This window comes from Meleagris gallopavo, chromosome 13 (genome assembly GCF_905368555.1).
Source record: "Meleagris gallopavo chromosome 13, MGAL_WU_HG_1.1, whole genome shotgun sequence".
NCBI classification, from domain to species: Eukaryota; Metazoa; Chordata; class Aves; order Galliformes; family Phasianidae; genus Meleagris; species Meleagris gallopavo.
Window position 1 is genome coordinate 2,030,588 of NC_139416.1, and position 13,238 is coordinate 2,043,825.

Here is a 13,238-nt window from a genome sequence, read left to right on the forward strand (position 1 = left end):
GTAATTTCTGATTTTCCACAGCTGCCGTTCTGTTGACTGTTGAGTTTCTGCATTGTTTTTTTGACATTCTCTCTGTGAAGTGACGACAGCCAGATGAGAGCCCACGGCTGGGCTTCACAGGCAGGGTTAGTTCTAACTCTCCTCCAAGCCCTTTCCATTCACCAGCATGGGGCAATGGAACAGCAGATGCAAGTCAGCCACAAGGGATGGGGAGATCTTCCCACAATTGTTTGCAGGCAGCTTTCATCCCCAGCTCCCCTAAATAGTCTGGTCTCGCCAGCCAGCTTTGTCTGCTGAGCATGCCATGTCCTCAGGGAAGGAAGGAAGCCCAGCAGTGATGCCATAGCAGCCATGAAATGCTCAGCATCCATCGGTGATGCAACCCACCACCTGCCTGGCAAAGTGACAAAGCGTTGGAATAGTTGTCAAACCCAAACATGAAACTTTCTCCTATATATAGCACATATTGAGCCTGGCTCCGCACCGCCTCTCCCACAGCCTCATCTCTCCTGACATGGAAGCAAGGCCCCAGGTCACACCAGCCACACCACATGGCAGTCAGAGGAAAGCAGGACTTACAGATGCTGTCTCCTGCTGGGTTGCCTGAGCCGCAAAGCGGGCCACGTGGTTGACAATGGGGGAGAAGTTGGTGGGTCCGTAGAAGCGGATGTGAGGCAGGCAGGCTGAGTACGCTTGGACAATGCCCTCCACACCTGTGGGGAAACCAGAGAAGCCCAAAATCACAACATGCAACAGCCCAAGCCAGCCACCACATACTCCAAGCACGATCACAGGATCATAATGGACTGAGGTTGAGAGGGACATTAAAAATCATCTCGTTCCAACAAGATGTCACACCTATGCCATGGGCAGGGACACCTCCTGCTGGATCAGGTTTCCTCAATGCCCCGTTGAGCCAGGCCTTGAACATCTCCTGGGATGGGGCATCCACACCTTCTCTGGGCAGCCAGCTCCACTGCCTCAGTGTCCTCTTAGTGAAAGAATTCCCCATCTGATCTAAATCACCCACTTTTAATTTAAAACTGTTCTCCCCTCTGTCCTATCACTATCTGATCAAGTAGAGGATGATGAGCTAGTAATGCCAAGGAAGCTCAAGTTCAAAATATCTTTCTCCTCCAAACTCATCCAGACCATGAAGTTTCATCCATTTCTATGCAAATGTTCTAAAATCAGGGCTTTGCTCCTCAGCCACTTTGCAGCAGATCCTCACACCTTCTCTGGTGAGAGGCTTCACAGCACCCACAACCAAAGGCTTTCCTCGTGTTTCTGCAAAAATCTCAAAATCTGGCAAAGAGGAGGAGCAAAAAGAAAAGCAGCTCCTGGTCTCTGAGCTTAACAAAACACCAGGCAGACATGTGGCAGAGGAGGTAGTGCAGAAGCTGAAACACCCCAGAAACACTCTGAATGCTCCCAGGCTGTTTGGGAAGCAATACCCTGTCTTGCAGGTCACCAGAGACTCTTCTGCTTCTACTGTCCCACAGAGCTGCCCAGGAAGATCTTTCTGTCCTTCCCCACTCACGTAAACCAGCAGAGCAAAGACAACCCAAAAAGGCTTTCTTTATCACGGAGCTCCTGTTCTGCTGGGGTAAAGCAGAGGTCAACACAGATGGCCTTGGCAGCTCAAGGTTGCTCTCGCAGTCAATGGTTAGAATAGCTCTTCCCACATACTCCCAATGACTGCTATTGGCTCTCAGTCGCTAAATGAGCTACAGAAGCATTAAGCCTGAATTCCCCATCTGCTAAGCAGTCCTTGTGCTTCTCACCAGCAGACGGCTGGTAGGACACCCAGAACGAAGGCGTTATTTTTATGCTGTCTGAATCCAGTTGCATTTTGCCCTGGGACCTCCTACACACCCCCAGATCTTCTCTGCTTTCCACTGAGTGAACTCGTAGTAGCTGCTCTGCTTCGATGTTAGAGGCTGTCTCTGAACTGACCTTGAAAAACTCCTGTGATAAGTTACTGGAGAAAGCCAGGAGGAAAGACAGAAGACACTGAAGGCATGTGAAAGCCTGGCAGGCACTCACCTGAACAGAAAGGGTTTGTGGGGTTGAAGTTAATGGCAAACTCATGGGATACCTGTGGAGAAGAGATGTGAATTAGAACAGAGGCAGAGCACAGTGCTCTCTATCAGTTCAGCTGATGCAGTATCACACGAGTTCGTCCCGTTGGGCCAGCTCTGCTATTCTACAGCGAGAAGCAAAAATAAATGTGGTCAAGGCTGGGGATGGACTGGACTGGTTCCTCTGGCCTCCCACTCCCATCATGGATCCACCTGACATTCTCACACCATCAGTGGTGACAGCAGGTGTCCCCATGGCTTCCTGCTGGCTGCCCAGAAGGGGAACACACATCACACCAGAAGAAATGACTTCATCCTATTGCACACGATTAGCTTCATGATCTGGGCCACGATGAGGGTGAAAAGCAGTACAGGAGAGGTGACAACCACAGAACCATCCCTACAAAGCAGGTGCAAAGCCCACGAGGTTTCCTGCCACCTCCTCCCAAGCTGAGGGACATGCCCTCAAAAGGAGGTTCCCTGTGACACGGGTAGACAGCCCAGCATCAGCCATGCCAGGGAAAACAACAGCAGAAACCCTCCAATCTACTCCTCTAGGAAGTGCCTTCAGACAGAAACCATTAAAAAAATTAAAATAAAAACTGGAGAACGGCTGCTTTGAAAGTGTAATTCAATGGCTTGGGTGCGAGAGGTTCAGGGTTCCCGTGCTCCAGTGTGAACCTTGCCAATGTTGGCATGGGTTGACCACTTGCTTGGGGAAGAACCACCAGATCTGGAGGCTGAGCCATTCCTCGCTCTGTGATTCAGACACAGCGAGGAGCAAACGGGCTCTGAGCAGCAGTAAGGACACACAGCTCCCTCTTTCAGACTTCTGGGAGCCAAAGGCATGATATGGGATCTCAGCCCGCTGGTTGCAAGGGCTCCCAAACAAAAAACTCCGTGCTGTAGTTACAAAACAAGTCTATTTTCTTCCTCTCACGAGGCTGGTGGTTCGCTGTGGTTCTCAGCCCAGGGATGGCTTCAGGACATGCGTACTCACAACGCTGGCAGAATGAATGTCCTCTACACTGCCGTGTGAAGCCCAAGTCCTCCCGAGACTGCGAAAGCAGCACGCATCTGGTTCAGACTTTCCAATTAGAATGGGCATTGTGTCGAAAGCAGCAGAAACTATTTTTGCAAGGCACCGTGGGGTGAGAAACGACACAAACAAACAAAAGTAGGTCAGGCTAAAACTCTGGTGTGCTGCAAAGCCGATGAGCTGCCGTACAGGAGGACGGTAGCGACCCGCTCGGGTGTCTCCACGCCCATAAGCACAGCCAGCAACGATCCCACTCACACCATAGGCAACTGGAGGCACATTCTGAAATGCACGACTTGTTTTTCCACACACCATCTCTGGTGGAAGCCTTAATTTTGGGCAACATGTCCTACTTCAGATTTCTGGATTTTCAGTCGTTAAAGGGCTCACTGTTTCGGGGCTTTTTTTTTTTTTTTTTTTTTTTGAAGAAGACACTCCAAATTTTGCCATGCAAGTATTTATAGAGAAGGTAAACAGAAACGTTTCCATGTTTTGCAATCGAAAAAGAGGGGGTTCTCTTTCTCTTAAGCAGCAGTGAAGCAGTTTGGAGCTGTTTTCCTCACTTTTTGCAGCACTACATGGAGCACACCCCCTCTGTGGCTGAAATGTTTCAAAACCTCCTCTTGAGTTTTTACAGTATATATACATACACACACACACACACACACACACACACACAGACACCTGCTAGAAAATCCAACAGGAATTCAACAGGGCTTCAAAATAACAAAGCTTAAAAAAAAAAAAGGGCAGGGGAAGGCAGGGAACTCATTCCCTGTTGGGTGTACTCAGAGGTGCACAGAATCATCGAGGTTGGACAAGACCTCTAGGATCATCCAGTCCAACCCCAACCCATCACCACCATTCCCACTGAACCACGTCCAAGCGCAGGGCCTTTCCCAACTGGGAGCAGCCCCGTCCAGCAGCCCCACAGGGTGGGATGTCCACATGTGCAGCCTGGCTGTGCCCTTTGGATGGGGTGGCTGTGGATGGAAGCTTCATCTTCTCCCACCAGGAATCACAGACGTGCCCAAGCCCCAGCCCAGGAGATGGGGTAGTTGGTGGGGCTTCGATTTCAAGCATCACCCTCTGCGGGGCCACCTCATCCCCCTGCAACCAAAACCCACCTGCTTCCTACCAGGAAACCGCTCGAGGCTCTTTACAGAGCTGTTACATTGCAAGATGTTCTTTGACATTTCCAACGAGACTTTTGTGTGCAAAATATCTCACTCCGACTGGTTCTTTGAAAGCGTTTGGCGATGCCATGGCAACAGGAGAGCGACGAGAACAAAGCACAACATACACGACTGAGATCTCTAACCATCTTCCCCATTTTCAGCCTAGTCTGCCATGCACAACGGCCATCGGTTCACTGTCTGCCAGGACACAGGGCACTGGGCACACAGCTCCCCACCGGTCTGCCCCAACACCAGCCTTGGGTTTCAGCACTTGGGTTCTGAAGCCGCTCATCTCTGCACGCCGTGCTCCTTCCAGTCCTGCTGCATTTTCCATTCCCATTTCTCTCCACAAACAATAAATCCCCTGGTGGTTGCTGGCAACTGTTATTCCTCGGAAGCTGCTCACCAAGATTTTCCCACAGAATCTAGGGAAGCGACAGACCTGAAACATTTGGTGGCCAATTGGGATGAATCAGCTCCAGCGCGTGCAGGGGAGGGATGGACTCCAGACAGTGGTAACAGCAGCAACTCCCATGTGAATCACAGCGATTCTGGCTGCCACAGAGAGCAGTCTGCCTCAGCATGGTGGAACCATGAGAGCCCCTGGGCTCTGTCCTGTAGTTGTGGGCAGCTGAAAGATGCGAGGCCACGTAGAAGTGGAAGCTGGATGAGAAGTGTCACCTGCAGCCGGTGCTGGCTCCTGTGGCTGTGACAAGCAGTGCAGGACCAGTCCTGTAGGGGTTCTGTACATGGTTAAAATGCCCCCAGTTGTCCTTGATCTCTGGGAAGAAGTGGGATGCAGAATCAGGAGATGCTAAGGCACAGGCTGCAAGCAATCCCAAGGAATCCTGGAGTGTGTTGAGGATAATTTCCTGGTCCAGACACCAGACAAACTGACCAGAGGAGATGTATTTCTGCATCTGACTCGATGCTCGCCAACACAGAGGAGTTCATTAGAGAGGTAAAGACTGGAGGCACTCTGGGGCTGTAGTGACCATCAGGGACTAAATAAGTTTTGTTGTGAAAAAAAAACTTTCCCTGCTGGAGGAAGGGAGGTCTGGCAATGGCTCCAGGTGCAAGGAGCAATTCCTCAGCCCCACTTCCTGGAGCCTCCAGCCAGGAGCAGTGCCCATGGTGAGAACACTGGCTCCAGCAGGCTCCCTGTGCTGCTGTGTGCCGCTGACACTCCAGCACAGCCTGACAAGGACCGTGGTGGCTTCAACCCCCTGAATGCTCAATTCCCTGCCCTAATGTGCTGCCACAACCTGTAGGCACTGCCCATACAGCATCATCTGGAGGCTGCCCAGCTCCCATCCTCTGGCCAGATCTCACTGCAACCTAATTACACTCATCCACGGCCCCATGATTGCTCCTGCCCCCCACCAGCAAGATTAATCAGCAATAATGGTATTAGTGCCAGGGAGCCTTGGGGCCAGCCTGGCTGCCTGCACTCCATCCCCACCTCACATCTCCCTACAAACCTAGCATGCCCCATGCCCCAGCTCTGCTCCTGCACAGAAGCTCTCAGGACAGAAACGTTTCAAGCACACAGATCACTGCTACACGTTACCTTCCAGTCTGGTGGGAGCTGGGCACCGAATCCCAGAGCAGGAAACATTTTATCTCTGCAAGAGAAGAAAACATGAGTGAATTTCCACGCACACAAGGGATGCCTGCATGCTCTTCAGCACACCAAAGTGTCCCCATCCCACCAGCTCCAGGAAAGCAGCTCCCTGTGTGCTTGAGCACCATCACACTCCACAGTGCTGATGGGGAAAGAGGAGAAACTCTGTCCCTCACATGCTCTCGTCATTGCAGTGCCCCCATCTCAATGTACACCACAATTTTCTTCCAAGGAGTTTCCCAAAAGCAGGGCATCATTTCCCCCTGCTCCATGGGTGGAAAGTCAAGCCACAGAAAGGGGTGACATGCATCCCAGCTTGTTGGGAAGCCAGGGGAATGTCTGCAAAGCAATGGGAGAGGCAGAAAGGCACAGCACTTACGAGTCATAGTCCTGGATGATCTGTCCAACAGCCCAGATTGCCGACAGATATTCATTTGTTCCCATGGGGTTGATGTAGTGCAAAGAAGAGGGGTCCCGAGGGTTCCCGTTGGAGGCAGTGAAGTCGATCCCAACCTGAGGGAAGCACAGACTGCCTTCCGTTAGCAGTCACCACTACAAACCTATCCTCCCATTCTCCACTGCAGATGGACCCTGGTGAGGCCCAGGCACAGCCCTATCACGACCCAAACCTCCAATTTTGGGAAGTTTAACAAATTTACCCTCCCTCAAATAAAACTAAAAAAAGCAAGGTTCAACAAAGTAATTCGCTATGATACCCAACTTTTTTACCATCAAGAATCACAGACATGGCGTCCTAAAGAAGTCACCACCACCAGGGTTCGTGCTGAAGTCTGCTGCCCATCTGCCAGGTAAGGAGCTCCATGGACACCAAAGCCAGGGTTGCCTGGGCTTTTGTTGGGTTCAAGGTCTTTTCTGTCCCAAGAGACACAACCCTGAGCTGAGCTTTCCCTACAGCTACCCTACGCAGTGCTTCTCCTGAGTCCAATGCAAGCCGAGTTCCTGCTTTGTCAGCAAGGCACTCGTGCTTCTCCCTCCTCCACGCTATTTAAAGACATTTGTAGGAATGCATATCCGAGATCTCGGATCCAGTTAAATGTGGTCAGAAGCAGTGAGGCGATGAGCCACCAGATTTGAAATGACTGGGAGGGAAGAGCGAGGAAGAGACGAGCAGACGGCGTGCCTGCATTCGCCTTGTTTGCAGAGCAAATAGGAAAAACCCAAAATAACTTTGGTGGCTAAATTGAGCTCGGAGGATTTGCAGGGGATTTTGCTCTGTATCTGTAATGAGAGAGGAAAAACTCAGTTCCTGGGCCGGGTCAAAGCCAGGGGTGGGGATGACAAGACATCCCCTGCAGCATGGGGCAGCTGGGGATGGGAAGAGTCCCAGGGGCCACTGCCTTCCCTGGGCTCATCCCTGCAGGATGGCAGCAGAGGATCATGCGAGAAGCCCAGTAAAACCTGACCTCTTCAGCATGAGATTGATGGTCTTATAGCTCACTGCTCCAATGAAACAGAAGCAGCCAAGCCACACTTGGTCAGAGCACAATAAGGAAACTGAGGCGCCATGCAAGACATGCCAAGAGCCACGTAGGAGAGCAGAAACTGAACCAGGTGCCTTGGGAGGGGAAAATTCCAGCACTTCCCATTACCAGCAGACCTCAACGAGTGAGCTTTCAGCATTCCAACTAATTCACACAACAGCTCTGTGCTACCAATAAACGTGATGATTTTCCCTTCCTATTCATTCCCCAGCACCGAGACCTTCACGCACAGCAGCAGAATGGCACATAAAGAGCTCTTGCACTTGTTCCTGTTTCTATGGTAACTCTTCCTCCTCCTCTCCCCCCCATGTTTTCAGACAAGACAACAAAATAAAAACTGAAATGACTGCCTGTGCCCAGCGCTCGCTGGGTGCCGCAGCAGAAAAGTTTTCAGAAATGAGAAAGCTAATGGGGGGAAAAAAACAACACTTCTGTTTTGTGGTGGGTTCACTCAGGGCTGTAACGTCTCCCCGTAATTCCTCTTGACAAACCACTGGTGTTCCAGCTCGAGTGAGGGTGGAAATGCCAATAAAAATGCAGAAACACTGCATCATTAACAGCCCAGAGCCTCTGAGATGGGTTGAAAACACCCAGGCCTCACTCAGCAATCTGGATGCCAGTTAACACAGCGACAGGGAGAGATGTTGGTAGAAATTTGTGAAGGATTCCATGGGACTCTCATCTTCTGCAGCAGCAGGTTGTATGCCTGAGCATTGCAGTACTGATCCCAGTACCAATACCACATGGTTTAACAGCAAAATGGAGCAGCTCCTCACTGCTGTGAAATCCCACCCTGCTAAGCCAGCAGGACTCAGCTCAGCTGGCCCAAGGGCAGCCTCCTACAGCACCTCCCTTCAGCAACTTTGATCATGACATTTTTATTACCACTACAGGACAAACAGCAGCCAAAGTCCTTACAGTGAACATCAGCTGGCAGCCTCCCAGGATGTAGTCCAGGAATGAGAAATCTCTGGTTATCTGAAATAAAATCGAAAGCAAAGTGTATCAGCAATCTTCACTACACCACTGAAACCACCCAGGCCTCCCATCACAGTTTTTGGACCTTCAGGGAGCTCCATCCACGTGGCAAAGCATGTAGTAAGGATCATGGGAGGTGGGGGAGTCACTGTCCCTGGGGGTGTTCAAGAACTGTGGAGAAGTGGCACTGAAGGACATGGTCAGTGGGTACGGTGGAGGGTGGCGGTGGAGTTGGACTTGGTGATCTTAGTGGTTTCTTCCAACCTTAATGATTCTATGACCACTGGGGCCTTCCAGGACAGCATTCTGGCACTTCCTAAGCTACATGTGATGTGGCCAACCACACCGATCCATGCACGTGGCACCAGGCACACAGCCCTGGCACAACAGAGAGCAAAGAGCTGCAAATCCTATTCCAAGGGGAGGAGAACCAAAAAAAAAGAAAACTGCCTTTAGTCATGCCCCATTGTATGTGTACTTGAAAACCCAAGAGCACTGGAGACAGAAGAGATGGAAACTCAGTGCAGTATAAAGTCCCAAACCTACAGAGTAGAATGAAACATCCCAGCATTGTGCTCACCTTGCAGGACTTGACGATGATGATCCCAGAGTTCTTGTAATTCTTTTTCTTTTTTTGCTTTTTGGGGTTAATGCACTCTAGTTCTAGCTGTAAGAGAGAAGCTGTTACCCGAAGCTAACTGCAAAACAGAACTGCTGCTGTGCCCTCCCCACTGCTGGAATAGCAAGGACAAGCTCACTGATAGCTAGGGCAGGCCACAGCTGTTTCTCTAAAGCTCTGGGGAAATAAATGCCTTTTCTATATTCAGAAAATAATGGCTGCATTTTTTTTTTTTAATATAAAACCATTTGAATAAAAACTCTTATCAAAGAACAAAGTCTAAATGTGGGCTCTGGACTCATCATTCCTGCAGTCTTTGGACACCATACAATTCCCTCCAGCTCAGACCCCCAGATGAGGTGAATCTGGGATCAGTCTGAGATCAGCTGGGCACACCTGGGCTGGAAGAATCAGCTCTGACAAACGGGTTCCCAAATCCTACAGTGCCCCTATTTTGCCTCCAAGCAGCTCTGACAGGACCACCGTGGCCGAGGAATGCAGAGCACTGCTGAGCTGCTTCCAGCCAGCCAGCAAAAGCAGACGGAGCTGCTTGCAAACAGGCTCAAGACTGCAGCTCTGTTAGCATGTACAAAAAAAAAAAAAAAAAAAAGGCATATTTGGCTGAGTATTTCAGCCATCTCGTGTCCCAGCATAGGTCAAATACCAGCATGCCCAAGAAAAAAGCAAAAACAAAAATAAAAATCCTCTAGGGCAGAAATCAAGCAACTGGATTATGCTGAAGGACCCACGGTGGGAGCAGCTCCAGCTAATAGGGAACGTGGCCAGGCCCTGGGCGATTCAGCAGAGCAGGAGACCTCAGCCTGGAGAGTGTTCATGGGAGAAACCAACAACACAAGGATTGCAAGCAGTGCTTTTTCCCTTTGGATCTCAGAGGTGAGAATTCACGGCTAACTCCTTGCTCTAAGCACAGGAAATTTTGCTGTGGTTTACTGCTGGCCACCTGACCCCAAAACCACGCTGGTGCCAGAGGTCCTCACCAACCCTCCTGTCCAATAGGCTGGAGGCCATGAAAACAGCGAAGTCTTGAGGCAAGAGAAGTGATGCTGCAGCAGCAGAGGGGACTCAAGTTCTCATCTTCTCATTCCCATCTGCAAACGTGCAGTGCCTGCTCTGAGGCAAGAGCATCTCTGCTCCTGTTTCTGTATTTATCCACATCAGCGTGGCCAGATGAAAGGAAGAGACAGGTCACGAGGAGCTGCCTCGGGGAGAAGGGATGCTGGCATGTGGTACCCAGCACTGAGACTGCCTTCTTCGGAGCCAGAGCCCCCAGCAGCTGGGGCGCAGATGTGTGGGGCACGGAGAGTGCCTGACCTTTCTGGGTGCAGCCCTGGTCTCTGCCCAAATGCTGCTCCCCGAGGCACTGGGGCTTACACAAGCAAGGCAGCAGCCAAGCCACGCGAGGGGAGGAAGCAAAGGGATGTCCCCAGCTGCACCCACGTCATGTGCTCTGGCATGTCATGCACAGCAGCACAGGCATGCAGGGAACGCCCCCTCCATTGCCCCCTCCCCCCCCCTCCCCCGGACAACAAGGCATCTTCAAATGCTGCTTCAGACAAATATTAGGTTTTCAGACAAGACTGCCTTCATACTTTCTAACTCAGACATCTATTTCAGCTAAAGCAGTGACCTGAGTCATTTGCAGTGTAGATGGGAGGAAAAAGCAGCTCTTCCTCATCTCAGAGCCTCCTCAGCACAGGCTGAAGGTCTCAGTCCAAGGAAGAAAGTGGCCACCACTGCCTTTGCCCCGTTCTGCACAGAAAACGTGTCGGCACTTACTGGAAAGGCATCTTGGGCTTCACACATCCTGGCCACTGAGGTCTGAAACTCCCCAATGAAGTCGTGTCCCCCGTCACTGTCGTAGTCATAACACATGACCTAGAATCACAGAACATCCCAAGTTGGAAAGGACCCACAAGGATCACTGAGCCCAACCCCTGGCTCCACACAGCACTACCCAAATCCTACAGCTGAGAGCAGCGTCTCAAAGCTCCCTGAGCTCCAGCAGCTCAGGGCCATGCCTGCTGCCCTAGGGAACCGTTCTGTGCTCCCACCATTCTCTGGTGCAGAACCTTTCCCTATAACCCTCACCTGATCCTCCCCAGACACAGCTCCATGCCATTCCCTCAGACCCTGTCGCTGTCACCAGAGAGCAGAGATCCGCTTCTCTGCAAGAAAGCTGTAGGCTGCCACAAGGTCTTCCCTCATCCCAAGAGAAAGCCGAAGGGCTGTCGTTACCTTAATCAGCTTCTCCACATCTCCATCACACAGTGACACTAAAGGCACAGTGAATGGCTTCCAGATGGGGTCCAATGTGTACTTGATCACCTGTGGGGTGGAAATGGAAGGATGCAGTTACAAAGGGTGAAACAGGACACGGGCACAAAGGAGGGGATGTTCCCCCTATATAAAGGTGTCCTCTGCATCCCTCACCCCACCTATCACTTACTGCCCCACTACTTCCACCTAGATGGAGAGGTGGGACACCACAACCATCACGGAGAGCTGAGCAGCCCTGGATATACCCAGATCTTGCCTTATCTGTGTAACAGCTGCTGCATGAGGTGGAGAAATGTAATTGATGCTTTTTAACATGCACCGAGAAAAGGCAAGCTGTACGTGCTGCAGACCTTAGAGGTGCTTACAAGGCACGTGAAGATGCTTTCACAAAGGTGTCCTGCTCAAAGAGAGAGACTGATGTGAATCTCAGCCCAGGACACAAAGCTCAGAGGTGTCAAGCAGCTCAGGCAGAGTCTTTGCAGGACAGCATTCTCTATGAAGCACCAGCAGCAAGCCTGATGAAACAGCCACCTGAAGAGGTGTAAAGGCCAGTGCTATGATGGGATGTTCCCTACAGCCCCTTCCTTTGCACAGTCTGCACCCTTCAACATCACCTCCCTGCCCCAAGGGGCTGCACCTGCTGCACATATCACAGGAGCAGACTGACTCAAAGGTTTAAAGGAAAAGGAAAACATATGGAAAGTCAGCAAGGGATGACCACTGAGCAACGTCATTCTGTGTCAAGGCAAACACAGGGATCCCTGGAGCAGAGGACCCATTGCGTAGGGCCCTAGAGCTTAGCAGCCAGAGCTACAGGAACGCACGGGGCAGAGCTAACCCTACGCCAGTCTTCTCACTGGTGTTTGTTTGCGCTGCAGAGCAAACTCACAGCCCCAAAACACAAGACACACAGGAAGTTTTGCCTCTCCTCTCTCCAAAGCCATCAGCTCCTTCTGCTGAGACCAGGAACAGCCCAGCCAGGCGAGGAGCATGTCTGTCCCCATCGCTGCAGGTCAGAGCTGACAAATAACCACGTGGGGCTCGCAATGGGCTTTTATACTACAGACTGACAGACTGGGAAAAACCCTGACACCGCGAGCACAGTTTAGCAGAGAATTTGTAAACACCTCCTCCAAGAGGCTGGGAGAGCAGGGAGCCCACGCAGGGAGGCACGTGTGTGGAGTGGAGCCCATATGCTGCCAGCCACCGGGTCCCACGGGTGGGCGGTGCAAGGATCCTGCTCCTGCACTGCACGCAGCCAGCTGGGCTCAGCTCCTCCTAAATAACAGGCTGGAAGGAGAGCACTAACCCTTCCCTGCAGCCACCTCCCTCCTGACATGACAAATGCCAGCCTCAGGCTAACACCTGATTATATTCATGTACTCAAAGCTGCAGGAATGGAAAATTTACTTTCTTTGTATCCGATCTCAAAACATGAAGCTGCTTGTCTGGCACGAGGGCAGTACCTTAGGGAGGCTGCTGCAACATTTTCTCCCATGCCCCACTGCTTAAAAGAAAACCCAGCAAGATCCTTAGTCACCTCCCAGGATCCCACCCCCCTTTACCAGGGATTTATGAGATAATGTCATTATGTTTAAAAGGAGCTAAGGATCGTGGTGTTGCAGTAGCTCACCTCCGTTCTGTGGACCAGCATCCATTTCCCATCGTCACCGGGTTTATAGAACTCCAAGAAGGGGTCTGACTTTCCAAACAGGTCCTGGGGAAGAACAACAGCACACAGTTTACACAAGGATTTGCAAGTTGCTCAAGCAGCCACTGGTCCAAGACTCCTCCTTCCTCCTGTTTTTCCTGTATATCAGTGCATGAGTTGTCCATGGGGAAGCTGATTCCCATGGTGTCTGAGTGGGTCCTGCAGGTCCTGTCAGTGCTCACACCATGTCACTGCCTTTCCACACCCA

The 13,238-nt window shown here is 51.3% G+C and overlaps 1 protein-coding gene across 11 annotated transcripts in view; it reads right to left on the bottom strand.

Annotated features, from left to right (window-relative positions):
• The window catches only part of CPNE2 (copine 2), a 39,602-nt gene that overhangs the window by 4,159 nt on the left and 22,205 nt on the right, over window positions 1-13,238 (bottom strand). For all 11 annotated transcript variants that reach the window (XM_085234724.1, XM_085234718.1, XM_085234720.1 and 8 more), the window contains 9 exons: window positions 12,953-13,036; window positions 11,278-11,367; window positions 10,819-10,917; window positions 8,983-9,069; window positions 8,343-8,402; window positions 6,302-6,435; window positions 5,869-5,923; window positions 2,047-2,098; window positions 580-713 (listed from right to left, as the gene is read on the bottom strand). In XM_085234724.1, coding sequence (XP_085090850.1) covers window positions 580-713; window positions 2,047-2,098; window positions 5,869-5,923; window positions 6,302-6,435; window positions 8,343-8,402; window positions 8,983-9,069; window positions 10,819-10,917; window positions 11,278-11,367; window positions 12,953-13,036 — 795 coding nt within the window. The remainder of the gene's footprint in view (window positions 1-579; window positions 714-2,046; window positions 2,099-5,868; window positions 5,924-6,301; window positions 6,436-8,342; window positions 8,403-8,982; window positions 9,070-10,818; window positions 10,918-11,277; window positions 11,368-12,952; window positions 13,037-13,238) is intronic.